This window comes from Paramisgurnus dabryanus, chromosome 16, assembly GCF_030506205.2.
Source record: "Paramisgurnus dabryanus chromosome 16, PD_genome_1.1, whole genome shotgun sequence".
NCBI classification, from domain to species: domain Eukaryota; kingdom Metazoa; phylum Chordata; class Actinopteri; order Cypriniformes; family Cobitidae; genus Paramisgurnus; species Paramisgurnus dabryanus.
Genome location: NC_133352.1, coordinates 20,892,924 through 20,917,820, shown reverse-complemented (window position 1 = coordinate 20,917,820; position 24,897 = coordinate 20,892,924). Strand labels below are relative to the sequence as shown.

The 24,897-nt window shown below is 36.7% G+C and overlaps 4 protein-coding genes across 5 annotated transcripts in view; 3 read left to right on the top strand and 1 right to left on the bottom strand.

Moving 5' to 3' along the window:
- cyfip2 (cytoplasmic FMR1 interacting protein 2) overlaps window positions 1-4,154 on the top strand; it is a 30,050-nt gene extending 25,896 nt beyond the window's left edge. Inside the window, exons 25-29 of one of the 2 annotated variants that reach the window (XM_065272015.2) lie at window positions 214-287; window positions 404-498; window positions 1,431-1,669; window positions 1,934-2,081; window positions 2,527-4,154. In XM_065272015.2, coding sequence (XP_065128087.1) covers window positions 214-287; window positions 404-498; window positions 1,431-1,669; window positions 1,934-2,081; window positions 2,527-2,694 — 724 coding nt within the window. In that variant the 3' untranslated portion in view covers window positions 2,695-4,154. The remainder of the gene's footprint in view (window positions 1-213; window positions 288-403; window positions 499-1,430; window positions 1,670-1,933; window positions 2,082-2,526) is intronic. The other variant, XM_065272005.2, reaches the window with a different exon arrangement.
- A 1,253-nt stretch (window positions 4,155-5,407) lies between these two features.
- On the top strand, window positions 5,408-9,967 carry foxa (forkhead box A sequence). Its single transcript, XM_065270199.2, has 2 exons — window positions 5,408-5,593; window positions 8,301-9,967. Exons 1-2 carry the CDS (start codon window positions 5,534-5,536, stop codon window positions 9,393-9,395), a joined length of 1,155 nt encoding a protein of 384 aa, XP_065126271.2. The 5' UTR covers window positions 5,408-5,533; the 3' UTR covers window positions 9,396-9,967.
- Window positions 9,968-11,188: 1,221 nt separating this feature from the next.
- On the bottom strand, window positions 11,189-16,498 carry LOC135751904 (uncharacterized). Its single transcript, XM_073812168.1, has 10 exons — window positions 16,442-16,498; window positions 16,116-16,272; window positions 15,882-15,965; window positions 14,881-14,989; window positions 14,273-14,782; window positions 13,872-14,022; window positions 13,131-13,748; window positions 12,827-13,042; window positions 12,685-12,728; window positions 11,189-12,226 (listed from the first exon to the last, which is right to left on the bottom strand). Exons 1-10 carry the CDS (start codon window positions 16,486-16,488, stop codon window positions 12,111-12,113), a joined length of 2,052 nt encoding a protein of 683 aa, XP_073668269.1. The 5' UTR covers window positions 16,489-16,498; the 3' UTR covers window positions 11,189-12,110.
- A 792-nt stretch (window positions 16,499-17,290) lies between these two features.
- Window positions 17,291-22,502, top strand: zdhhc24 (zDHHC palmitoyltransferase 24). The gene is made up of 3 exons (XM_065271993.2): window positions 17,291-18,031; window positions 18,164-18,441; window positions 21,729-22,502. Exons 1-3 carry the CDS (start codon window positions 17,727-17,729, stop codon window positions 22,019-22,021), a joined length of 876 nt encoding a protein of 291 aa, XP_065128065.1. The 5' UTR covers window positions 17,291-17,726; the 3' UTR covers window positions 22,022-22,502.
- The last annotated feature ends 2,395 nt before the right edge of the window (window positions 22,503-24,897 follow it).

Here is a 24,897-nt window from a genome sequence, read left to right as displayed (position 1 = left end):
ACATTTAGTTTATCTATTTGAGTTAAGGCATCTCAGTTAACATACATTCCACATAAATATAATCCCATCTAAAATCGATTTAAGTGTATTACGACTAACTTATTTTCACACTGATTCGTGAAGTGTTTGTTTTGTGAAAGATTTCATTTAGCAGTGTGTGAAAGTTATTCATTTAATGCTCAATATGTTTTCACGCTGTTTGTTTTAAACACAGTCACAGGAAGAAGTTTGTGACTTGCTTCATGCTGCCCCGTTCCAGAACATCCTCCCCCGTGTCTACATTAAGGGTGAAAAACACTTACATTCACAAATAAATACATACACATACACCAATCTTCTCTTAAGTGCTTTCTGGTGAAGAACGTGTAATAGCTGAACTTGCTGTACTGTGTGAACTTTACAGAGGGAGAGAGACTGGAGGTGAGAATGAAGAGGCTCGAGGCCAAATATGCTCCTCTACACCTGGTGCCTCTCATTGAAAGACTTGGAACCCCACAGGTGAGACTTTGAATCTCCCCTAATGGTCGTTTTGTTATTAAGAGCATTAAACATGTCACATGACTCTGGATATTAAAATACATTTTTATAAAGTAATATAAGTCCGTTTTATTCATTTCTTTAACTTCAAGCTTTTTGCATCCTATAATTGTATCTAATATGTAGTCTATGTTTAAAAGCCACTCATGATTGGTTCATTTAAAGGGACATTCCACTTTTTTTGGGGACATTTAAAGGGACATTCCTCCTCTAGAGATAATCATTTGATTTTTACAGTTTTGGAATTCATTCAGCTGATCTCCACGTGTGGCGGTACCACTTTTAGCATAGCTTAGCACAATCCATTGAATCTGATTAGACCATTAGCATCGTGCTAAAATATTACCAAAGAGGTTTGATATTTTTCATATTTAAAACTTGTCTCTTCTGTAGTTACATTGTGTACTACTGTAAGCCCGACGGAAAATGTAAAGTTGTGATTTTCTAGACAGATATGACTAGGAACTATACTCTCATTCTGGTGTAATAATCAAGGACTTTGCTGCTGTACCATAGGTGCAGCAGGAGCAATGATATTACGCAGTGCCTGAAAATAGTGCCCTGCTTTTGAAAGTTACCTAGGGGACTATTTTCGGGTGCTGCGTAATATCATTGTGCCTGCTGCACCCATGGAACGCCAGCAAAGTCCTTGAACTCTTTGGTCATTTTTGAGCTGATGCTAATGGTCTAATCAGATTCAATGGATTATGCTAAGCTATGCTAAAAGTGGTACTGTCAGACCCGGAGATCGGCTGAATGAATTCCAAAACAGTAAAAATCTAAAGTTTAACTCTAGGGGAGCTGGAACAAGTATAAATATTTATTTGTTAATGTTAGAAAGGTTGAATTAGCCTAATTAAAAATCCATTGTTTTTATCACATGTTTTTCCTAGCAAATTGCTATCGCACGGGAGGGAGACCTGTTGACAAAAGAGCGGCTGTGCTGCGGCCTGTCCATGTTTGAGGTCATCCTGACACGCATTCGCAGTTTCTTACAAGACAACGTGTGGAGAGGTCCTCCCCCAACCAATGGCGTCATGCACGTGGACGAATGCATGGAGTTTCATCGCCTCTGGAGCGCCATGCAGTTTGTGTACTGCATCCCTGTTGGAACACACGAGTTCACTGCAGAGTATGTTAACATCATTCTAACATACCGTCAGCTTGGCTTTTTACTACTAACAAATATAGCCCATAGAGCTGTAATGGTAGCAGTTTTATGCTGTACCATTATGGTGGTTATAGACCAACTACCAGTGGTGGTGCAGCGGTTAGGGATATAATGGCCAAGCTTATACCTGCCAATCTAACAGAAACAGACAAATCTATGTATATATCTGAAGAGGTCTGTGTGTTACTAGATAAACACTGGAATATTTTGGCTGTTTGTGTACAGGCAGTGCTTTGGTGATGGTCTGAACTGGGCCGGCTGTGCCATCATTGTGCTGTTAGGGCAGCAGCGCCGCTTTGACCTCTTCGATTTCTGCTACCACCTCCTGAAAGTCCAGAGGCAGGACGGCAAGGATGAGATCATCAAGAACGTGGTAATTATCTTTTTTTTTATCTATTTAAAGACTGCATGCATCCAAAATCGCATAAACTATTAAAGTCTGTGTAATGTACCATCAGAGAATGTTAGAAATGTACTGCTGAAACACATTACACAACTATGTAGTACTGAAATGTGTAGTTTGATGGTTTAACAGTTTTTCTCCATCCCCACCCCTAACACAATTACAAGCATCCATTCAGGTTGCAGCGGTATTGAGTTTTCTGCAAGTGGGCGTGGTTTCAGCACTGACCCGCCCCCAGCATTTGAGTGCACAGAATCTTGCCAGTTTTTTCATCATTTAAATTTGGCTGTGTGGTTAATAACATTCTTTCTGTGGTGTTACACAGACTTTGATTCAGTATGTGAGGCTTTGTATTGTCTTATGTGGTTTTAAGCTTTGCGTTTAATGTGTGATGTGTAATATTTAAACCCCTCAGCCCCTGAAAAAGATGGCAGATCGCATCAGAAAGTATCAGATACTGAACAACGAGATCTTTGCCATCCTCAACAAGTACATGAAGGCTGTGGAGACAGACAGTTCTACTGTGGAGCATGTGCGCTGCTTTCAGCCTCCTATACATCAGTCTCTGGCCACCACATGTTAAATAAACTTTATTTGACCCCAACAGTTCCATTCTTCCTCTGGTGTGATATTGTCTCGATTGTAGTGTGCAGGGTCTTTACTGCTTTATTTATATAGGTGACATACCTCTAGTCCTGACCCATGGTTAAACAAAAAAGTAGATTGCTCAGTCTTTACTGAATGTTATTTTGCCATTTTCAGTTTCAACATTCCCTTTAAGGTTTGGAAGAGACTGGAAGTGAACCAGTTTCAGAGATTTAGGACTATCAAGATTTCTTCTAGTTCACCAGAGGAACGTTGAAGTGCTAGTTTAAAAAAATATATAAATTACTTTTAATTATGAATAACTATTAAGAGAAAACATGTTTAATGTCAGTTTAGTTTTTTTACTACATGCCCATACATTTCATTTTATTAAATAAGATTTGCATGTTCCTCACAAATCACATCTCTCCAAATTCTATAATATTGTTTATTGTAAACCTACCAAAAAAATAGAATGGTACATTTACGGACGTAATAATGTCCATACTTATTTCCTCTTTAAATTTTTTACGCCCAGAATTGTTTACAGCAATCAGTTTTTCCTCTTTATTGTATTACAGCACTAGTTTACAGTTCTTTGCATTTGTAATGTCCGTTTTTCATTGTAAATTTTACGGAAATTGCGTGTAATCTTATTTTATTCTCTACTGTAATGTACTGGTACCAGTATTTGCCTCAACTAATGAAAAGTAACCTCACTTTTCTGCTGGTTCATTTTCAGTCTGTTTGGGCTATTTTCTAAACTAGTGCATAAAGTCGTGAAGCAGTTCACCATTCTAAAGTACTAATAACTGGAATTGTGATGTGATCTGTTTATTCACTTTTTAGTTGTAAAAGACCGCAGTAATACTGCATTACACTGAACAACAATAAGAGAAAAAGGAACAATGTCTCACCATCAGTTTTTAAAACCTCTAAATTAAATTCAGTATGTATCTTACCCAGCCTTTTGCTTCAGCAGTGTTAGATTGGCTAATGTTCACTTATACGTTTTGTAATTTATGTGGCTGTTGTAAATGTAACCTCATGACTGCTCATTTTATTCTATTATACCTTTTATTTTGTTTCCTAGAGTTTTAAGATTGGATTTAATCTGTTTTTAAAATTCTGCTTAATTTAAGGGGTACTTTACAGTAATCTATTTATGCATAAAGGTTGATTTTCTTGCTGTTGGAAATGGGTTAATATGGGAATAATGATTGAAAAATGTTCTGAGATTTAAAAAAGTGCTGTTTTAAAAACTCAAAGCATGACAGGTGTAATTTATTGTCATCATGGATCTATTTGTGACATGGATTTTTTTTTGTTCACATTGTTGTACAAGTGTTCATGTTAAAAACAAAACAAAAGGAGAAAAGTAATAATGTACAACAGATTGTCCTGAACAGGAATTATAATTATGTTGTATTTCCATGAAATAAAAAAGATTAACTACAATTGACTGATTTACTGAATTTCCTGGTTTAAAAACTTGATAATTTTATTAGTTTATTAAGCTTTTATGTTAAACGGTTAAACATTTTATATATACAACAAAAGTGCATCTTCAAGTTTTTATGTTTCATATTAAGTTTTTTTAAACTAAAGTTTAACCCTAACTAAAATGCATTCTTTTGGTGAATTATTTTGAAAAAAAATCCCTCTACATTGGCTTCAAATATCATTTCATCTTTAGTTTCAAAGTTTTTCTTTAGATCCTAATGTGTTAATGCCCAATTGGTGATTTAATCAGGAGGTTCCTGTCTTTTTTCTCACCTTGTAGTTTCTGAATAGGATGTAATTAATTGTCTTGAGTTTAAGAGCAGTTCGTCTAATGCAACAGACAGCACTTAACACTAAATAAACATTTCCTTCACCTGGCATTGATGGCACAGCTGGAAAATTAAGAAACTCTGCTAAACATACAGTAAGCTTGTTAAAAGTAATTCCTCCTTTTGTTTGTATCACATTGAGTTGGATATTATGAATACTTAGGTTACTTTATTGGCAACATATCAGTATAATTCTCTCATAAAATTCTGTCTTTAAATACAAGGAGTGTTTCTTGAGGCCTCTGATTGGCTAAGCAGGATGTATGGCTGATAGTCCGGGACAGGCAGAGGAGGGAGGTGCTTTTAAATGGCACACAGAGTAAATGTTTGCTTTCCATCAATAAAAATGACACCCAACACCCCCAATCCGCCAAACAGCTGTCTCTCACAATAGAGAGAACGGAGATGTGGTAGGAATGAAAGAGAGAGAAATGAGCTATAACCCTTGAATGAGACACAATGCCAACATACATCAAAAAAAGAAATGCACAAAAATAAGATTATATAGGTCATGAATTTGCTTTAAACATATATAAGAAAGAAAGAATTGTAATAGTCCCCAAAAATATAAAATGTCAAGCCACTGAAACACTGTTATTTTTATTATAAGAAAAAAGTAGGCCTACTTATTGTGTTTAATATTTTAAGTTTGTTTTGAAATCAACAATACACTTTGGGGGAATGAAAGCATTTGAAAGTTTGTAAAAATGTCACCCATTATGGTTTTATTGAAGTTTTGTAAAGTGTGTTAGTTGTAATGTGCAGAAGGCAGGAGGTGGGCAGGCAGGAGGCTGGACAGAGGGCGGGAGATCAACACACACACACATTATATGTAACTCAATCTGTGTGCTGCAGCACACTTTACAAACTTTACTTACAAGCTTTTCCTTCACACTGCTATTGGCCTTTCAAACACTCATATTTAGTTAACTTGTAATAGTATTCAATCAACACTGGAATTGATTTTGGATTGAATATTTATAGTCTATAGCTGAAGCAGAAGACATGATTGACGAAGTGAAACGGGAGAGAAACGATCAGTGGATGTCATATTACTCCAATGAGGTATGTTACTAAAAAAAACATTTTATTTTACTGTTGTTAATTTATATTATAATTAATGACTAGAAATGATACATAAAGAGATACCAAATAGGCCTAGAACAAAACTTTATAGATTAAATGTGACTTTCTTTAAAGATCTTCAATATAAGACCGTAATTATTATGTACTGTAAAGGACGTATAGGCTACCTTAAGAAAATTAATATTTAGAGTTTAAGTGTAGCAACTATTGGCAGATTCATAATATATTACAATCGTTTAACTAAAAATATCACATCAACTATTTTTACTGCAGTGAGACGATGGTAAATGTTATGGTTTTATAGTTTAATTGCAAGTTTAATTGGTAGACTAAACCGTATTTTCGCAAGGGTTAACAGTAAAATAATCAAACCCTTCGTTTCACTTCTAATCTTATTTCTTCCTGAACCTAAAACAAGGCAGGTGATGACAGAACAAATATTTTGAGTAAAATAGTATAGCTTTGAAATGGATGATCGGTTTAAACCTCTCTCTTTAATCTGTATCACGCGTTTATTTGTGTGTGGTCTGTCGGTAGTTAATTGATTGACTCTGTGATTGTGTTGTATGTCTCGCACTTTGACACTCATGTATAACTGACTATCAGCCCAGCACGGGCTCATAACCAGAGGGGCGTTTCGGCCTCTGATACACGAATGCGGGGTTCCGACTTGAAAGGGTCGAATTATTATGAACGATGTCCATCGTGTGAGAAATAGCAGTCGCGCCCCCAAACAGCCCTCTGTTACACCCTCTGCCATGAGATAGAGAAAAGGCGGACGGTGAGTGACTTAAAAAGAGACAAAACAAGGATGAGAAGAATAGCCGGACTAGCCGGATAATGGGGTTATCGGCTGGGTGGGTGGTCAGAATACATTTACATGGCGTTACCCAAAGGCAAGGTTTGCTGATGAAATAAAGGAATCAAAGAGGAGCTGTCGACGCCGATGTTTAGTTCAACTGATGCACGCTTTAAGTAAAAATAATAATAATATTTTAGGGTTAATATTTATATTTATTAAATAATAATGCTAATACCAAAAAATACGAAATGAGCGCATCCCACATAAAAAAACATTAGCATTTACTTCAGTAAACTGTAGCCTAGTAAAATGTACGGATACTGTAGTGCTTTTAAACCTCAATTGTAGGCTAAATATTAATGTATGCCACTTACAACATTTGATCAATTTACTATAGTTAATTTTACAGATTACTACAGTAGTAGCCTATACTATTCTAATTATATTTTACTATAATATAATTAATATACTATACTATAGTAGCCTAAAATGCACTACTACGGTAGGCTATAGGCTACAGTCTATTTTCATCTGGGCTGTCATCAAATACTTTCAACATTTCGATAAAGTGCTCTATTTTCACGCACTAATTTTGTACTTAATATACTAAAAACTCTTTAGTACTCTTCTAAGTGTATGCTACTTATCTGTGCTTTTTTAAAACACCATAATTAACTAAAATGTGCTTTTAACATACTATCTCTGTATTTAAAAAAAAAAAATTAGTTTCTTGTAATAAACTTGAACTCATCTTTCATACAAAGATCGATGAGTTCAACAAGTGGTACCTAAATACATTTTTAAATACATTTATTTCATATTCATAGTGTCCCAAAAGAGCACAGTTGAGTACACTTAGATAATCTCAAGATTATCTTAAGAAGTACCAAAGAATTTTTTAGTATAAAAATTAGTGTGCGAAACTAGACCACTTTAAATACTTTATTGAAGTGTACTTATTTTTTACATGTGCTTACATGACCCACATTACACCCCACACAAAAATTAATTTAATAAGTATTCTTTAGTATTTACTACATATTATATAGTAAATATATTACTATAATTTACTATAGTAAAATATAATTTAAAAAATCATAGATTCTATAGTGTTTTACCATAGTTATTATTAAGGTCTACGAATAGTATTAAGTACTTTTTATCCTTTCACTAGTTAATACTAATGCTACAGTATATATTAACAAAACTCTTGTTATAATATATAGTATAGTACAATTTACCACAGTTAACCATAGTAAATCCTAAAGTATACTAGTTTTTTTTTTACATAAGATGAATTTACAGAATACCATTCTGTACACCAATTTATAAGAGTTAGCACACTGCTACCCAGTCTCACGAAATTCCCTGATATAATCACATAACTTTTTGATTCTTTTTTTTGTTATATTGTCATGAATTTCTGTGTTTTTTCGTGATCGTAGCACGCATTTCTGTTTACATGTCATTGTCACATATTGGTTACTCGACTGCTTTTTCCTATTTGCTTACCATTGTCCCTTAGGTTTAGGGTTAGATTTGGTGTTTGCGTTAGGATGTCACTTTAAGTATTGGTTTATAAAAAAATCGGATTTATTTTTTGATATTTTTTTATTTTTAAACAATTGTCGCCTGGCATTATAGGTTAGAGTTGGGTTTGGGTAAGGATCTAATTTTTTGTAAATCTAACCCTAAACCGAAGCGACAATGGTAAGAAAATAGGACATAACAGTTGAGTAACCAATACGTGACAATGCCACGTAAACGAAATTTCATGAGACTGGGCTGCACGGAAGGAATCAGCTTATATAAAAAAAACAAATGCATGTTCACCTTTTATGAGCTTGACCTTGTTCACTAAAAGATGATTTTTCATCTTTTCAGGTTTACTATGGGTCGGACAGCCTGTCATTAAGGCCCAGAGGATTTGCCCCTCCAGAGCATCACTTCCAGAGTTATGGTCCCCAGACTGATTCAGCAGCTGGGGGAGACACAAGCAGGCTTGGTAGTCCCGTCGGCATGCTGCCTCCGCCGAACCCCAAAGGATATAATGAGGGCGAATCCAGTGACTCTGAGTTTCCAGCCCTGAAATCAGTTTACAGGCGGACCTTAAGCCACGCCAAGCCTCCTTATTCCTACATATCTCTTATTTGCATGGCTATCCAGCAGTCACCGTCGAAAAGGCTGACTCTGAATGAGATCTACGACTGGATAAGGCAACTTTTTCCATATTATAGACAAAATCAACAGCGGTGGCAGAACTCCATCCGTCACTCCCTCTCGTTCAACGACTGCTTCGTGCGCGTACCAAGATCTCCAGACTCACCAGGAAAAGGCTCATACTGGGCGCTACACCCAGATTCAGGTAACATGTTTGAGAACGGCTGCTATATGCGTCGCCAGAAACGCTTTAAGTGTCAGAAGTCGACATCACCGACAACCGGCAAAAATGCTTTGAAGAAGTCAGACGGAGAAGTTGCGAAAGAGGAAGGGAAGAGAAAGAAGGTGGAAACAAAGTCATCAGCCTCCTGCAAGTCGCCTGCACCGCCGATCGACTCCACGCCACTGCATTCAAGCGTACCAGCTTCCTATCCTGTCCCCAAAGCACCTTCTCCACCTCATCTTCCTCAGCATCTAACTCAATCACACACGCCATTCCATCCCCAGCCTACAGAGATCACAACACACCTGCCACCTCTAAGTGTACCTTTCCCAACAATGCCCGCCTCCAGCCCATTGCCCTCTAACTCTATGGAAAGCAGCTTGCAGAGCGAGGCAGCCATTCAACATCCCATCACTGTCCCACGACTTATGGACTTTCAGTACTGTGAGTCCCCTGTGAGTTATCCAGTTTACTCAAATTCCCATCCTCACAACCTCGGCTATTACAGAGGAAGAGAGGAGTCCTCATATGTTGGAGACTCTATGTATTACTCTGGATTTAGTATGTGTCCTGCCCCTCTTCTGAGTTCCACCTGATAAACTAAATGCTATAGGCTGATAAACAGCAAAAGCTTTGCCTGCATTTAGATACTTTTATTTTGTTGTATATAGTAGTTGACGGAAGTCCCGTAGCTGGACAAGTATCTGTTATACAGTATGATGCTAAAGAATTTCTTTCATTTTATTCAAATGTTTTGGATAATTTTGATTTGGAGGTCTTATAATATGTTGTCTTTTTTCAAGCTATAAATCTTAAGTAAAATTTTACATATCTAAAAACGTTTGCGTTTGTGTAATGTGGTTTTATTTATTTCTTAAATTCCTCAAGAGAGAAGAATCAGGCATTGTCCTGCTCACATTGTGAAAGATAAACATCACTTCCTGGCTTGACATTCCTCACACTAACCTGAACAAGACAACCACACAGAAAACTAGTTTAACATCACCCTTAGGAACCATCAATAAAAATTGACATAAGAGAATAGTACAAAACTCCAGTGAAAACACAGATAGAGTATTTTTTGTGATTTACTGTTTTGTACATAAAATCATCATTACTGCATATTGTAAAAAAAACATTATGTGAAAATAACCTTGATATCTTTCATACTGTCTGAGTACGGTCATGTGAAAGATTGAAATCAATGTGAATGCTTAATGCTCCTAATCTCTAGATTGTGAGATATGGCTCATTGTAAACAATAAAAATATTAAAATGCATTTAAATACATCCCTAAACATGCATGACCAAGATACCAAGCTTGTTTTCTTCAGAAGGGTATAGTGTCCAGTTGAGATTGTGACTGTTTGGTATGGTTCGTGTCTTACTGGGATGAATGTTAGCAGTAGAAAAGGTTGCGACCCCCTCCATCCCTCCTAGCCTAACCTTTGATTCCCGGGTAAGCAGGATTGTGTTTGAGAGTATGAGAACAATAGGAAGACACTGGTCTTAATGGTGGACCTCCACAAAGCTGTGTCTTTTCCACAATGGGACACAGGGACACCCACAGCGATCTGAGCAGAAGCCATAGACCCCTCAGTGTGTGTCCAAGATTCAGAGAGAAGGTGAGACGCGGGGAGTTCATGAGCTTTTTGGGTTCTGACTGGAACAATATGATTTGTTATATATAGCACATATTACTGTATAAGTCAGTGTATTGGGTTGTTGCAATCCATCCGTAGTTGAGTAAAATATAAACAAACACAATTTAAACGCTGGATTAAATTAATTAAATAAATGTCCATATTTGACCCAAGCATGGATTGAAGCCATGGACAACGCAGCATATGTTATGTTAAACACAAAGGTTGGTCCATACTTTACCCAGTCATGGGTTGAAACACCCAATCTGCGGTTCACTTGTATAAAGGAGCAATCATGACCTTAACTATATGAGTCATGGTAAATGTGTATTCAGTCCCAAGCAATAAGAGGGTGTAAATTGAAATGTGTGGGTGTGAAGATGCTGTCTGGGAACATCAGTAGACCAGCTGTGTGTGTCAGACACTGTGGTGGTTATTGAAAAGTAAGTTTGTGTCTATTACTCTATAAACTATTTTACAGGATGACTTTATGCTAATTTAATTGCATTTAATTATTTCTCAATTATTTATTGTCGCCAAAAGCATTTATTTTCTTTCATTAATGCAATATGTATATTTAAGGCATGTACCGTTTTAACATTATTCACGTTTTTGCAATTCTGCAGTATGACTAATGCATATTCTTTTATTATTTAATGTGGTCTCTTGCTTAGATAATAAAAGCAACAGTAATCAAAATGAGGAAAATTGCAATTTTAGATTTAGACAATTTAAGACTACCCCGCATTTCATTTCAACAATAAATATTTTACATACATTTTGTCAGACAGCTTAGTTTTTTTTCATCCACCTGCCACATCTGATGGGGGTTTTGTTCCACTTGTCAAAAAGTCTGCGTGTGATTGGTTAGAGAGTGGAGGTTGCCGTGTTGGCATGGCAGCGGCCGAACAGACCGGGCCATGTTGTTTACACAGTAGCCAGCTTTTTATTGCCTGTCTGTGCCTGCACGGCTCCGCTGCTCTCCCTCCATCTCCTTTCACAAGGGTTCGGGTAAATATGCCTGTTCAAATAGCCATCACTCAGAGGCAGTGACAGGCCTGTACTCCTTCCCTTGGCTTCCCATCTTTGCCTGAACCCCCAGTCACCCCCCTCCCTTTAGGCCACGCTCCCTATCTGAATGAGAAAGCATTCAAACTCATGCTACATTTAAATGAATGCCGCTGAATTCAAGGCGAACTTTAAAATATAATTTTTTAATTAAATTAAACTGACACTATTTCAGCTATACATAACGTGCTATTCATATGAAGCCATTCATTTAATGCCATCCTCCGCACTTTTCTATTAATCTCCTCTATTATTCTCTCTTCATCTCTGCGTCCATCAGGCGAGGCAATCCACCTGTGTTTGCACAGTGACAGTGGTACGATTCTTTCAGGACAGTCAGATAAGCTACCAGCAAATAACACAAAAAAACAGACGAGGGACACCCAGCATCTATTTATCCCTTTCTTCCTCTTTCATCCCTTTGTAATCTGATTCCTCTATTCATTGCTCAGCCTTGTGCCTCTCTCGTCTCTTTGCGGCTGTTGTTTAGGGTGTGCACCTTACCCATTTTCTAAAAGCGCAGAACGATTGCGGCTTCTGTCTGCTGCATTCATTCAAGGTTGTGTTACTTTGTTCCCCATTTATGTTCTAGTTTCTGGTTTAATCGTAGAAGTGATCAAACTCATCGTCTGAATCCGCCGGCTCATTTTTAGTCTTCTTTGGTGTATCTTCCTCACTTGAATCAGATAGTAAATCTGTGCAGAAACATACACTGTCTGTAACATTAAAAAGATATGTATCTGATTTTTAAAAAGACAATAATAGAAATAGAAAGAAATAATAGAATCTGAGAGTTTGTTTATACAAAGCTTTCTATATCTGGCTAAATTATGAAAATGTCTGACATCTTGAAAACCATTACATAAAGTTTAAAGAAAATCTAAGTTACTTTGAGTGCTCTATTGGGTTGAGATTTAACATCCAATCTGCTGATGCAAAACCAAATGAGAATCAATATTTTGTCACATTATTGAGTTAAAAATTACCCAACGGATCTAGACAATACACAATTTTCATTATATGTCAGATTGAAATCCTACTTAACCAGTAATGAACGAGCAACTAAGCTTTGTTGGTCTTTAACAAGGATGAATTTTGGTATGTCAATGATTAAAAGCAGGCCAAATTACTTATTGCAGTCCAATTCACCTTTTAATTAAAAAATTAAAGTTACCATTTGGTCCATTTGTTTGCTTGGTCTCCTCAACATCATCCTCCCTACATGACATGAGTAAATAAGATAAAAGCAATCATGAGCAATATTTATACAATTTATTAAGAATGACATGCATGAAGAAATCAAACAAAAAAAATACCGGTGTATTTGGGAGTTGACTTGTGGCTTAAGAACATTTTCAATATCTTCATCATCATCATCATCATCATCATGATATTTTGTTTGATTATTTAAGGGGTATTTTGACCAGAGATATGCTTGCTTAGTCTCATCATCTTCATCATCGTCATCTTCAATTTCTTGATTGTAAACCTCTTCCTCTTCAGTCTCATCAGCTGCCTGCAACTCCTTAAGACTGAGAAAAACAGTACGTTGATGAGTGAATGAATATTCAGTAATATGAATGGTAAAGCTATCTGCATCGATGTACTGTAGGCAGATACCTGCTGTTATGAATCTGAACATGAACAATTTTGTCACTCTCTTCTTCTTCACTTTCATTCTGATCTTGTGAACTGTTCTCTTCAATTTCTTCCTGAGTTTTCTCTCCTCCCTCTTCACTGTCTGAATCTGGTATGTTGCTTGAAATATCTCCTTCTTTCTCTCTCTCTTCTTCATCACTGAGATCCTCTCTGCTCCTTACTACTCTCTCACTCCCCTCTTCTTCACTTCCTTGTGCTTCATCCAATCCTGGTTCCTCCTCATCTTCACTGCCTTCCTCTTCCTCACTTTCATCTGCACTAATTTTCTCTTCTAGGATGAGATCATCATTAGCACATTCATCAGTATCTTCTTCCTCTGTGCTGTGTTTCTGGTTGAGTACTTCAGTTCCATCTGTTTTGTCTGAGCTTGGATGACTTACAGGTTTTTCTTGGCTACTACTTTCTTCCTTTTCTTCTTCATCTTGTATCACTCCATCAATATCGGTCCCTGTATTAATGGATTCTTTGCTGGTATCCATCTTAGCTCCCGCAGATGGTTTCAGATGGTTTACACTTCTTTTTGGGTCAGTATGGCCACCCGGAGCTGACAGGAGGGCATCTTGTGACAAAGTGGAAGAACTAAAAGAGATTGATGGGAAATAGAGATAATTTGTCATTTCTCAAGAAATACAGTAAAATATAAATGAAATATTCTGTCTGCAATGTCCAAAAAGATAGTTTTATTAGGTTTCTCTGTCTTACCACTGTGATTCCTGCTCATTTGCTGCAAGGTGTGATTGTGTCCCATCTCTTCTTTTCTTTCTCCTTTGCTTTATCCCACAACCCGAGACTTTGAGAGCTTCAAAGGACACAGAGCTGTCTTCACTGGCTTTGTGGTCTTTTAACAGATGTACTGTAGATGAGCAAAAAGCAAACAGACCTTTAAACAAAATACAATACAACATTTCTGTAGCTCAATTGGTAAAGCATTAACGTAAAAACACCAAAGTCATGGAATTTATTCCTAGGAAATACATGGACTGATAAAAATGTATACTCAGTATAAGCGGCTTTGGATAAATGCATTATGCAAACCTAATACTCCTCAACTGTTTAATTAAAACTATCAATCTGAAGTCACTACATTTAACAAAACAACTAACCTGGTCTACCGTCCAGCTCAGGAGGCTGATCACACTCTCCTCCCCTCCTCTTGTGTTTTAGTCTCTGCTTGCTCTCCTTTGGTGGGTTCAACATTTCTTTTGTTGGATTTTCCTGGTCTGTTTCACTGCACTGGATTTTTTCCCCACCTGAATCGGGCACATCCATCATTCCCCATGGCACTGGGTTTATCACAGGAAGTCGTGGCCAGGAAGCACCAGCAGGAGTGAAGTGACCTGTAAGCCCTTGCCTTACACCAACCCATGGGTTTTGCCATGTATGATCTATGGACGGTGGCTTCTGCTGGACTGGGGAGTGCGACTGATGGTGTGAATCACTTGGAGAACTAAAGGTGAAAAGATGATTCAGTGCTTTAATGTTATGAAGGTTTTTGTGATCTTTTGGGATATTGCTTTGCTGGAGTCCTGAAATTAAAGGCTGTGGGTCAGTTAACCACGTGGCAGGAAGGTATAGATGGTCTTGTTTGCATTTTGCAGCATTTTGCCTGATTTCTAAACAGAAAGGGAACAGATCAGTGACATACTAAATGAACTGATATTACATTATTACAACGTAGAATGGTAAACACTTGAAATACTAAAGGTCATACCTTTACCTATCTGGTGAGTTTGACTAGGAAACTGAGATTGGTATGGAGATTTGGAGATGACAGGGTGGGATGAAATGTCAGCCTTTATATCTTGGTCTTCCTCAATCTGCTGAACATAGGTTTTTAGTTGCTTAGACATATAACTTTAAAAAAAAGTTAGACACCTTAAAGGGATAGTTCACCCAAACATGTTCTCATTTTCTCACTCTCATGTTGTTTCAAACCTGTAAAAACGTATATTTTCTGATTAACATGAAGGAAGCTATTTTGAGGAATGTGCGTAACCAAACCGATCATAAGCCCCATTCACTTCCATAGTAGGAAAAATAATACTATGGAAGTAAATTTGGTTACAAACTTTCCTCAAAATATCTTCCTTCGTGTTCATCACAACAAAGAGAATTATACAGGTTTGTTACAACATGAGAGTGAATACAGAATGAGAGTATTTTCATATTTTCAAACTATAAGGGAGAGTTCACCTTAAAATAAAAATTCTGTCATAATTTAGTCATCCACATGTTGTTACAAACCTGAATGAAATTCTTTTTCTCTGATGAACACAAAAGAAGATATTTTGAGAAATGATGTTAAACACACAGCAGATAGTATGACCATTGACTTCCATAGTAGGAATAAAATAAAAATATGATGGAATTTAATGGGTACCGTCAACTGTGTGCTTACCATCATTTATCTGAATATTTTCTTTATCATTTATCACAATACTTCCAAACTATTTTTTCCTACTATGGAAGTCAATGGTCACTATCTGCTGTGTTTTTACCATCATTTCTCAAAATATCTTCTTTTGTGTTCATCAGAAAATAAGAAATTCATACAGGTTTAGAACAACATGAAGATGAGTAAATGATGACAAATTTTCATTTTAAGGTGAACTATCCCTTTAAATTTTCTATACAATTTGTTCCTAGATGTCAGCTTCACACTATAAAGCCATGATACGTTGTAAAAAAATATTTCCTTTCACTAAAAAGCACCTTGGAATGTTCAGAAACGTGTGTGTCTTTTAGCTTTTGTTGCCATCGTGGGAAGTTCTCTTTCAGATACCTTTCATACTGAACCTTTTGAAGAGCAAAGGAACATTTTATTCATCAATAATAACACTGTTCCTGTATGTCAACTGAGGCTTGCAAAACTACAGTCATGCATGTATGAATAAAAAATATGTATTGCTCAAATGCACTGCTGGAAAGTGTCGTGTAATTGCTGACCCGTATAGTGTTCATGGCTTCGGTACGGGCCACCATGTCATCCAGTGTGTCTTGTGCTCTTTGAAAATCCAGCATCAGCTTTTGGTTGTGGAGTTGAGCCCAGTGCTCCTGCTCACTGATCTCCAACCAGCGAGCCTGGAGCCAGGCAGCCCTACTGCTACATCCCAACAAACAATTACTGTTGTTAAACACAATGTCATCCTGAATACATTTTAATTCAAGAAATGTATAAAAAGAAAGAAAGAAAGAAAGAAAGAAAGAAAGAAAGAAAGAAAGAAAGAAAGAAAGAAAGAAAGATAGAAGGAAAAAAATGTATCCAGTCTTACAGACGATGATTTTGCTGTTGTGACTGAAGATCAGTCTGAAGTTTCATCCTCACTCGGGGACTGTAACATTAAAAAAAAAAAATTTTAAATGCAGGTTTAAAATTCACCCACTGATTTAGACAACGCTTGAAAATGCTGCCCTCTTCCGGTCTTTATCGGAATAGCTACAAATGAATAGCATTATTGATCGATCACTTACAATTCAATTTACTATATCATGTCAACGGCAAGCAGTCTCGCCATCACTAAACTTAAGCTGTTCTTTGGAATATAGCGCAAACAGGTGAATTCAACTAAGCAACATAGGACAAATAACAATTTCGCGAAAGCAGGCCTACAAATAATCACAAGAGCACTTACTTGAATTGTAGATTCTCGTATGCCCAAATTTTATAAAAGTCACTGCGCTGCTCCTCGCTCTTTATAAAAGATGCCATGTTAAATCGCTCTGAAAGGCAAACTCTCACATGCAGAAGCCACCACCAATGTGGATTATGAGATTATAGGGATTATTGTTTGAGAATGCACTCAGAAAGAAAAAGGGTGGCCAGAAGAAAATCGATATTATATTGAAAGAACACTTTATTGCTTCTACAGTTTGACAGTATATACAACCATTGATTATTTTACAAGGTAGATTAGCCTACAGAACGCAAAATATTCCCAAGCAGTCAAATCTTTGAAAAGGCAAGTCAAATTCAAGCAACATTATATACAGACATTTTAATACTCTAAACTATTTTTTCTTTTGATATCTGAACACCGACACGTTTCTAGTAATGTAAACGTGCACATAATACCAACGAAAACCATTGTAATCCCACATGGAACCATTGTAATTCGACGCTTGTGACAGAGGGACAGTTTCAGGTGCAACACAAAAGTGTCGCGTGCCAAGTGTTGTTATGATAGCCACCAGCAGTCCTTCGTTAAAAGCAGGCAGGAGTGCGTTAATATAGATATAAACCAAGCCATAGACTGATAAGTCGCTGTCAAATAAAGATAAAATCACGTACTTTTATAATTACTAATCGATAGCTGCTGTCATAGTACCTGCGCGTTCGTATCGTGTGGTAACTGTTATCCGTGTCGTATGGATTACAGTAGAATATGGATTCTATTAGTTTCAGTCTGTATAAATGTCGTTTAACTATCAGGCTTCCGTAGAATTTCTCTCCGTTGGCGATCTCTCTGTTTTATAATCGAGCGAACGTGAATCGAGTGCCTCAATTTCTGGTAGTGTACAGGTTGAACGGGTTGTAGCAGGTGAGTTAGAGGTAAAAACATGGTTGGGTTTATGAGTAGAGTTTGGAATAAGTTGGATTCGGCCAGCAGCCGTCTGCCTATCTTTTTGAACGCTGTCCTGGTGTTCTCCATCACTGCGGAGCTCTGCTATCTGGTTTTGGTCGAGGCTCCCCTTGAACAAACTCAAGAGAAGACTGACTGGTCCACCACATGGAAGGCCATGCACCTCTTCGCCCAGCTCTTCATGTTTGGAAATATATCCTGGAATGCTTCCTTATTCATGAAAACTAATCCAAGTATCCGTGGAGTGTTTCTTGGAGGAGATGTTTTGGGTCAGGGGTGGAGGTAATTGGTCTGTTTTGCTTGGAGACCTGTCATTTATATGTATGTTCTTTAATCTACGTGAGTCACTAAGTGAAATGTTGTCATCCCTATAAACAAGTATCAGTTATATTTTACTCTTTTTTTTTTCCACAGGTACTGTTATACCTGCGAGACGCACACTCCTCCACGATGCTCACACTGCTATGACTGCAACGTGTGTGTTCTGCGCCGGGATCACCACTGCGTGTTTTTTGGCCAGTGCGTCGGTTTCCGCAATTACCGGTATTTCCTGACCTGTTTGCTCTTCATGTGGGCAGGGCTGCTCTATGCAGTGGTGATGAATGCTGAAGTCTTCATTGTTATCCTCAAGGAGGGTGTCACCTTTCACAGTGTCATGCTTTTGCTGGTGCCTTGGCTGATGCTTGTCTCTGGTAAGTAACAGGTTCTTAATGAAAATGTCCATTCTGTACTCTGCCCTGTGTCTGCCCTGGAGAAATTGAATTGTCATTGATCAAAGAGGGAATTTAGTTAGGAGTCTTCAAAGTGCAACAAACAAATTTCATTTAAAAGATCAAATCTACTCTGCTGGTAGGTATTATAAGGGCCACCACGAGCATATTTCTAAATTGATTTTTTGCTGAAAAATGATGACGGAATACTATTTTTCCAAACCATATATAAAGTGCAAGTATTTTATTAAAATGTAATACACTTTTTACCTTTCACAAGATGTGATAGTTCATATGTTGATTTGATTTATGCAGTAGTGACCCAAAGGGATATCGGAGGGAGTTTGTAGAACATTAGCTTTTTATGCCTCCTCAGGTTAGATCAAACTAGTGGTTTCCCAAAATTTTTCCTTAGTGCCCTCTACATACATATACGACAATCTGAGCCCTTTAATTATTTAGCTTTAATATATATAAAGCCATGGAAAATGTAGAGACCACTCCAGTTTTGCTTGTAGTCATCCATCATTTCTGCATCAAATCCAGTGTCTGTTGAACAATCCAACAAAAGCAAAGCTCTGGAGTGACGCAACATCACCCACCCAAAAACCGAGAGCATGTCAAGACACATGCAAGATGTAAAATATTAGCACTGTGGTGTTTAAATATGAATATAAACTCAAGATCTGAAAACATTGCAACTTTCGGTAGTTTGTTCGGTTCGAGTCTGCAAATAAAAATATTATTTTTATTAGGAATTTGTCAGAAATGTTGTCAGTAGTGTAACTTAAACACATACCTATAAACTGATCTAAAAATAATGTGATCTCTTAATTTTTCCATGGCTGTATGTTGCTAATTAATTTTAGTGAATATAAATGCACAGAATTGTGTGTGTTTAAGGACTTTAAGTATGTGGGTGTGTAGATTTGCGTTTCAGTGCGCAAAGAATGTGGACAAGCAGAATTGTGTTTCAGTGAATGAAGAATGTATTATCATTAGTAATCTGTGTTGCTAAGGATGTCATTTTGACAACTTTAAAGGCGATTTTCTCAATATTTTGATTTTTTGCACCCTCAGATTTTAGATTTTCATATATGTGTATCTTGGCCAAATATTGTCCCATCCTAACAAACCATACATCAATATTTTGTCAGCATTAGTGATGAGTATAAATTTAAAATTGTACTCCTATGACTGGTTTTGTGGTCCAGGGGGGGTATTACAGAAACTTTCTATCTTAGGTCTTAACTTAAGATATGATGTGTTAAGTTAAGATTTTTCACAAATTCATATTACAGAAGCAAATCTTAAATTGATTTAGGATTCTCATCTTATTTCACCAAATCTTATCTCATCTCTAGTTAGGAAATCCCAAATCGCTTAATCCTGTTCGGCTATCTACTGTCATGTCTGTTACCAAGCAACCAGCAATGCGTGAGCTGCTGCTACAGTAAACGAAAGAATTGTCCTTTTAATTTCAATGGGCCAGAAAAATACATTTTATTAAATTCATAGTCATCATAGTCTGTGTTTTTTGTATTAGTGTTTTAGCACATCATCTATCAGTTACCGTTCAATTTAAACATTAAGCTAATGTGACTTACAAAAATTAAAAAAATTATTCTTCCTAAGTGCTAGGATACTATTGTACATTTCAACATTTGATAGAGACATGACAAGAAATAGATTCTGAGTCAAGTGTGTACTGTATTCACTTTAATCCCATCAAGTGTTCACGGATAAGATAACTGTTTTTTAATAATGAGGGATGACAGAAATTGAAAGATCGCTCAACTAGTGGAAACATTGTGATTATGTGAATGTGTGAAGGTAAAAAACATTCAAAGAGTAATCCAAAAACAAACATTGATGTTTTTCATCCTCCACTTTGTTAAAAATGTAATGTCATTCTCCCGCAGCTCTATCATAATGTGATTGTTTCAGCTGGCTCTCATTAAAGTTTTAAGTTAGGACACCTGTGAGGTTACCCTAAAGTTAAGACTGTTTTTAGGATTTTTTGTCAAGTTAGGATGCTTCTGTAATACCACTTTCCTATCTGCAGTTAAGATAAGATAATGCATTTAGGAACATCATTCTGTAATAGCTTTTGTCTTAAATGAGGTCCTAACTGAAATTACCATGGTTACCAAACAGTTAAGATAAGATTTTAAAGTTAGGACTTTTCTGTAATACGCCCCCTGGTTCATAGTTTGCTGAATGTTTTATTAATACAGCAAACATCTCGGCAGTGTGGAAGCATTATAAAAAATGTGATAAGGATAAACCCAGTAACTTAGTTTTGGTAATCTATTCTCTGCAAGCATGTGGAAAAAGTAGGTCATTAAAATTTGGCTCCCCTTGTGATATCAGAAGGGGATCTTATCATAATAATACCACCCCTTAATCTGCACTGTCCAATCACTGCACTGCTATTTATTGAATAGATCAGGCCATTTGCATTTAAAAGGACACACCTAAAAAGTGGCAATTTTAACATGTTATAATAAATTATCTTAATGGTATTTTGAGCTAGAACTTCACATATGTACTCTGGGGACACGAAAGATTTATTTTACAAAGTCTTGTGAAATGTCCCCTTTAAGGCAGTGCTTTCAAATCCTGGTCCACGAGTTCCCCCTCCCAGTAGATGTCTTTTTCTTTAAAACATCCGATTCAACTCATCAGCCTCCTTTCAGAACGGTATGCAGGAGGGTAGGGCTGTGTCCAAAATCGCATACTGTACAGTAGGTACTGAATGAGATGACTCATCGAGCATTAAAACAGTGTGTTCTATATTGTATGAATATGGATAGTATGAATGAATTTGGACGTACACCTGCCATGTTGATACATCACGCGACATATGTCGATGCATATCATAACAAGTTAGTAGTTAACTAGTTAACAAATTATGCATTTGGACATACTACTCACCTCGCCTACATCTTTTCACCTACTATAGTATGGAAGTAGCCGGTTTCGGACGCAGCCCACATTTTCAGGGCCAGGGTTGGTGACCACTGCGTTAACATGTTTTCCTAACAAGCTGTTGAGTTAATAAGGTGTGTTAAATAAGGAGACATCCAAAACATTCTGGCAGGGGGTACCCAAGGGCCAGGATTGGGGAAAATCCTGGACAATTTTATCTGTTATTATTATTTGTTAATCCTCTTATGTGGTCATATTTATATGACCCCTTTAAATAATATGACCCCTTTAAAAAAAATCACAAATGCCTCTAAATGTCTTAATTTCTCCTTTTACAGGACAAGTGACAACACGGGCCTTTGCTTTTGCATTCATTGCCGACACTTGCGTAGTGGGCTTTCTACTTGTTGCTGCTTTCCTCTTCTTTCATGTGATTCTGATGCTGAAGGGCCAGACCACACGTGAGTGGTATTCAACACGCCGGCCTTACAGCCTGGGAATACTGGCCAACATCAGAGAATGCATGGGCAAAAACTGGTACATCTGCTGGCTCTGTCCGTTGATTCCTTCCCCATTGCCTGGAGATGGCATAAACTATGAGCTAACTGGTTCAGTAGAGCCCAAGAAGTAAAAAGCGTGCACTGATTTTCTTATTGTCATTTGAATTTATTGGCCCAGCTGATATGGGTGGCATGTTGTTGAGAGTGAAGCAGTGGTTGCATGCTGTGCTTCCATCAAACAATTACCAGCTCTCCTTCAATCTGATGAAACCAGCAAAAAATGGACTTTAAATGGATTTGTATATTAACTTCACACTAGTTTTTCTTACTTCTGCTGTCTTAATGGTTTTAATGGATGTTAATTTGATTTGATTCATGTAAAGTATGTGTGCTGCAATTATAATATGTTCACTTGTGCAATCTTTGCAATGGTTCCACAAAAATATTTACTTCAAATATTTTTGAATTACACTTTTTTACACTCCATGTGCTTTCTTTCTTTTTTTCTTTTTTTTAACAGTTGTTCATGTGCCAAATACTATGTTCAAACAAATGTGAATGTTATATGCCAAGCTGTCTATGGATTATACAATTAAAAATATTTAATTTCAATTTTGAAACACAATATTGTTTTTATTTAAATGTTTATATGTAACCTCACTTTGTTTCATTTAATTTTGAACACTTCATTCATGTCTATGCAGGAAAAGCTTAATGTAGGCTGGAAAATTGTTTATAAGATGCAATCAAGGAAAGGGTATAAACCCTAAAGCCTCATATTGAATTGATAGATTCAAAAATGTAAAACCAATAGAAAAATTTGTTTTGTTAGCAATGTTGAAATTACCTTAAAATGTCCATTTTTTTTCTGTGTTTTTGAAGCTATTTATGGTGTTTATGGTGCGCAAAATAACATGTGTTCATCTTTCGTGTGTAAAAAAACACAGTATTTTTCACATAATTTACTTATCTCTTATGGTGCTGTTTTCACTGTCCTCAAAACGGGCTGGTGTATTTTTTAATGTGTTGTGAATTGACAGTAACTAAGCTTAGCAGAGCCGTTTGAGCTTTGGCAAATAACGTATTCCTGTGGGCGGAGGTTAGTCAGAAACTCTTATTTTGACGTCATTTAACCTAGAAATAGAGGGCTATAGTCCAAACCGGCCGTTCGCTGTAGGCTTTGAAAAGGTAATTCTGTTAAAGAAAATGTATTGCTTGGCATTGAACTTTAAGCTTTATAATTTTGTAGGTATTATTTATGCTCTAACAACAACATTACACAATGACTAAAGTTTGAAAAATGGGGTCAGGAAAATGGGACCTTTAACCACAGGGTTAAGCAAGTTAACAACATTATTTGTGATTATGTAAATCTAACAGAAATACTTTTTCTTTAAAGGACACATATTATGCCCATTTTTACAAACTGTAATATATGTCTCAAGTGTGCCTAGAATGTGTCTGTAAAGTTTCTGCTCAAATGACCTCACAGATCAATTGTCCAAAAGCATGTCCAAAATGTCCCTACACTGTAAAAAGTGAAAAGTTGGTTCAACTTAAAAAGTTTTTTTAATTGGTAACAACAAAAAAATTTAAGTGAGATTTAAGAAAAAAAAGTAAAAAAATTTTAGGTGTTACCAATTCATAGATATACACAAGATGTCCCCTTGGGATTCTATGGATGCGTCAAAACCGCCGCCATCTTGGAACAGTGGTCTTATCATAGGAATTAGCTAGGTAATGGTGCTGTCTCCACCTGTACTTCGAATTCATGGACAATGCTGGACTTTAGTGCTGTGGATGGATGTTAGGCTTACTAGCACTATGCATTATATTTAGAAAAAGTAGATTTTCTTAATATAAAAACTTTACATTTTCTGTGGACTCAATGCTTAATACTTGTCTGACCATTTGAACGAACAAAAAAAAAAACCCTAGAAAATCGCATTCATGATGATATATGGTGATTTTATTTCCGTTACACCTTTGCCTACAATGACGCTGATGCAGGGCTCCCCTGTTTCAAGATGGCAGCTCCATTTGATGCATTCGGTTCAATGAACTGCCCTAGCCAAGGCGAAATCTAGTGTATGTATTTATGTTACCAATAGAGGTAATTTTTTAAGTTGATCCAACTTTTCCCTTTTTACAGTGAATTTGCATGTTTTCATGTGTGTACCTTTAAATGCTAATGAGCTATTGCTCTCACTCCCTTACCAACAGAAGATAAGCGCGTTTGGGATAAATCTGATTCCTCTGAAAACAATTGTATATTTAGCTGCATTAGTGCTACAATATGTTAAAAAAAGGAATGTGTGTATTTTTTCCATTGTAGGGTTGTTGTTACACACTGCCAACACACATTTATGTCCAAACATGTTGTGGATTTTGCATAATAGGTGCCCCCTCCCCTTTTATAAGTATACATTCAAAGGTCCATTGTGTAGATTTTTAGTGGCATCTGGTGGTGAGATTGTGAATTGGAGCTGAGGTTGCTGAAACCACGCCCCCCTAGCTCGACTCTAGTGACAGCAGTGGCTGTTCAACAGTCACTCAAGTGTCCACGCCCTTAATTACGCAGAACTTTAAGGCTTAATATAATTTAAACGGATGGGTTACAAAAAATTCACCCCCCTCACAGTTGTCATGAAGGGCAAAATTAGCTTTACAGACCCAAAACAATTATTGTTCCAAGCTGTAAACATATTATTTTCTACTGTAAAGTTGGGTATTTTAACATTGAGGTCTATGGTAATTGACTCCCTTTTGAAGCCAGTCTCTAGCGGCCAGTCGATGAATTGCAGTTTAAATCACTTCTGTATTGAGATCCTAAAAGTTACATAATGCACCTTTAAAACCTAAAGAAAGTTTTGTTTTGAAATATTCTGCTTAGAAGGCTACCAGATAAATGACAACTGCGATTTTTGAATATCTTGCCATCTAATACAATAATACAATATAATAGCATTTATTTTCATTTTAGACGTAGCTTAAGTGTACAAATATA

What these genes read in the sequence shown, in the direction of transcription:
- foxa (XM_065270199.2), top strand. Translation starts at nt 5,534, where the DNA reads ATGATTGACGAAGTGAAACGGGAGAGAAACGATCAGTGGATGTCATAT. An exon ending in TGTCATATTACTCCAATGAG is followed by an intron (nt 5,594 to 8,300) that starts GTATGTTACTAA and finishes TCATCTTTTCAG; the next exon opens with GTTTACTATGGGTCGGACAG.
- LOC135751904 (XM_073812168.1), bottom strand. Translation starts at nt 16,488, where the DNA reads ATGAAACTTCAGACTGATCTTCAGTCACAACAGCAAAATCATCGTCT. An exon ending in AACTCACCAGATAGGTAAAG is followed by an intron (nt 14,783 to 14,880) that starts GTATGACCTTTA and finishes CTTTCTGTTTAG; the next exon opens with AAATCAGGCAAAATGCTGCA. An exon ending in GTCAACTCCCAAATACACCG is followed by an intron (nt 12,729 to 12,826) that starts GTATTTTTTTTG and finishes CATGTCATGTAG; the next exon opens with GGAGGATGATGTTGAGGAGA.
- zdhhc24 (XM_065271993.2), top strand. Translation starts at nt 17,727, where the DNA reads ATGGTTGGGTTTATGAGTAGAGTTTGGAATAAGTTGGATTCGGCCAGC. An exon ending in GTTTTGGGTCAGGGGTGGAG is followed by an intron (nt 18,032 to 18,163) that starts GTAATTGGTCTG and finishes TTTTTTCCACAG; the next exon opens with GTACTGTTATACCTGCGAGA. An exon ending in TTGGCTGATGCTTGTCTCTG is followed by an intron (nt 18,442 to 21,728) that starts GTAAGTAACAGG and finishes CTCCTTTTACAG; the next exon opens with GACAAGTGACAACACGGGCC.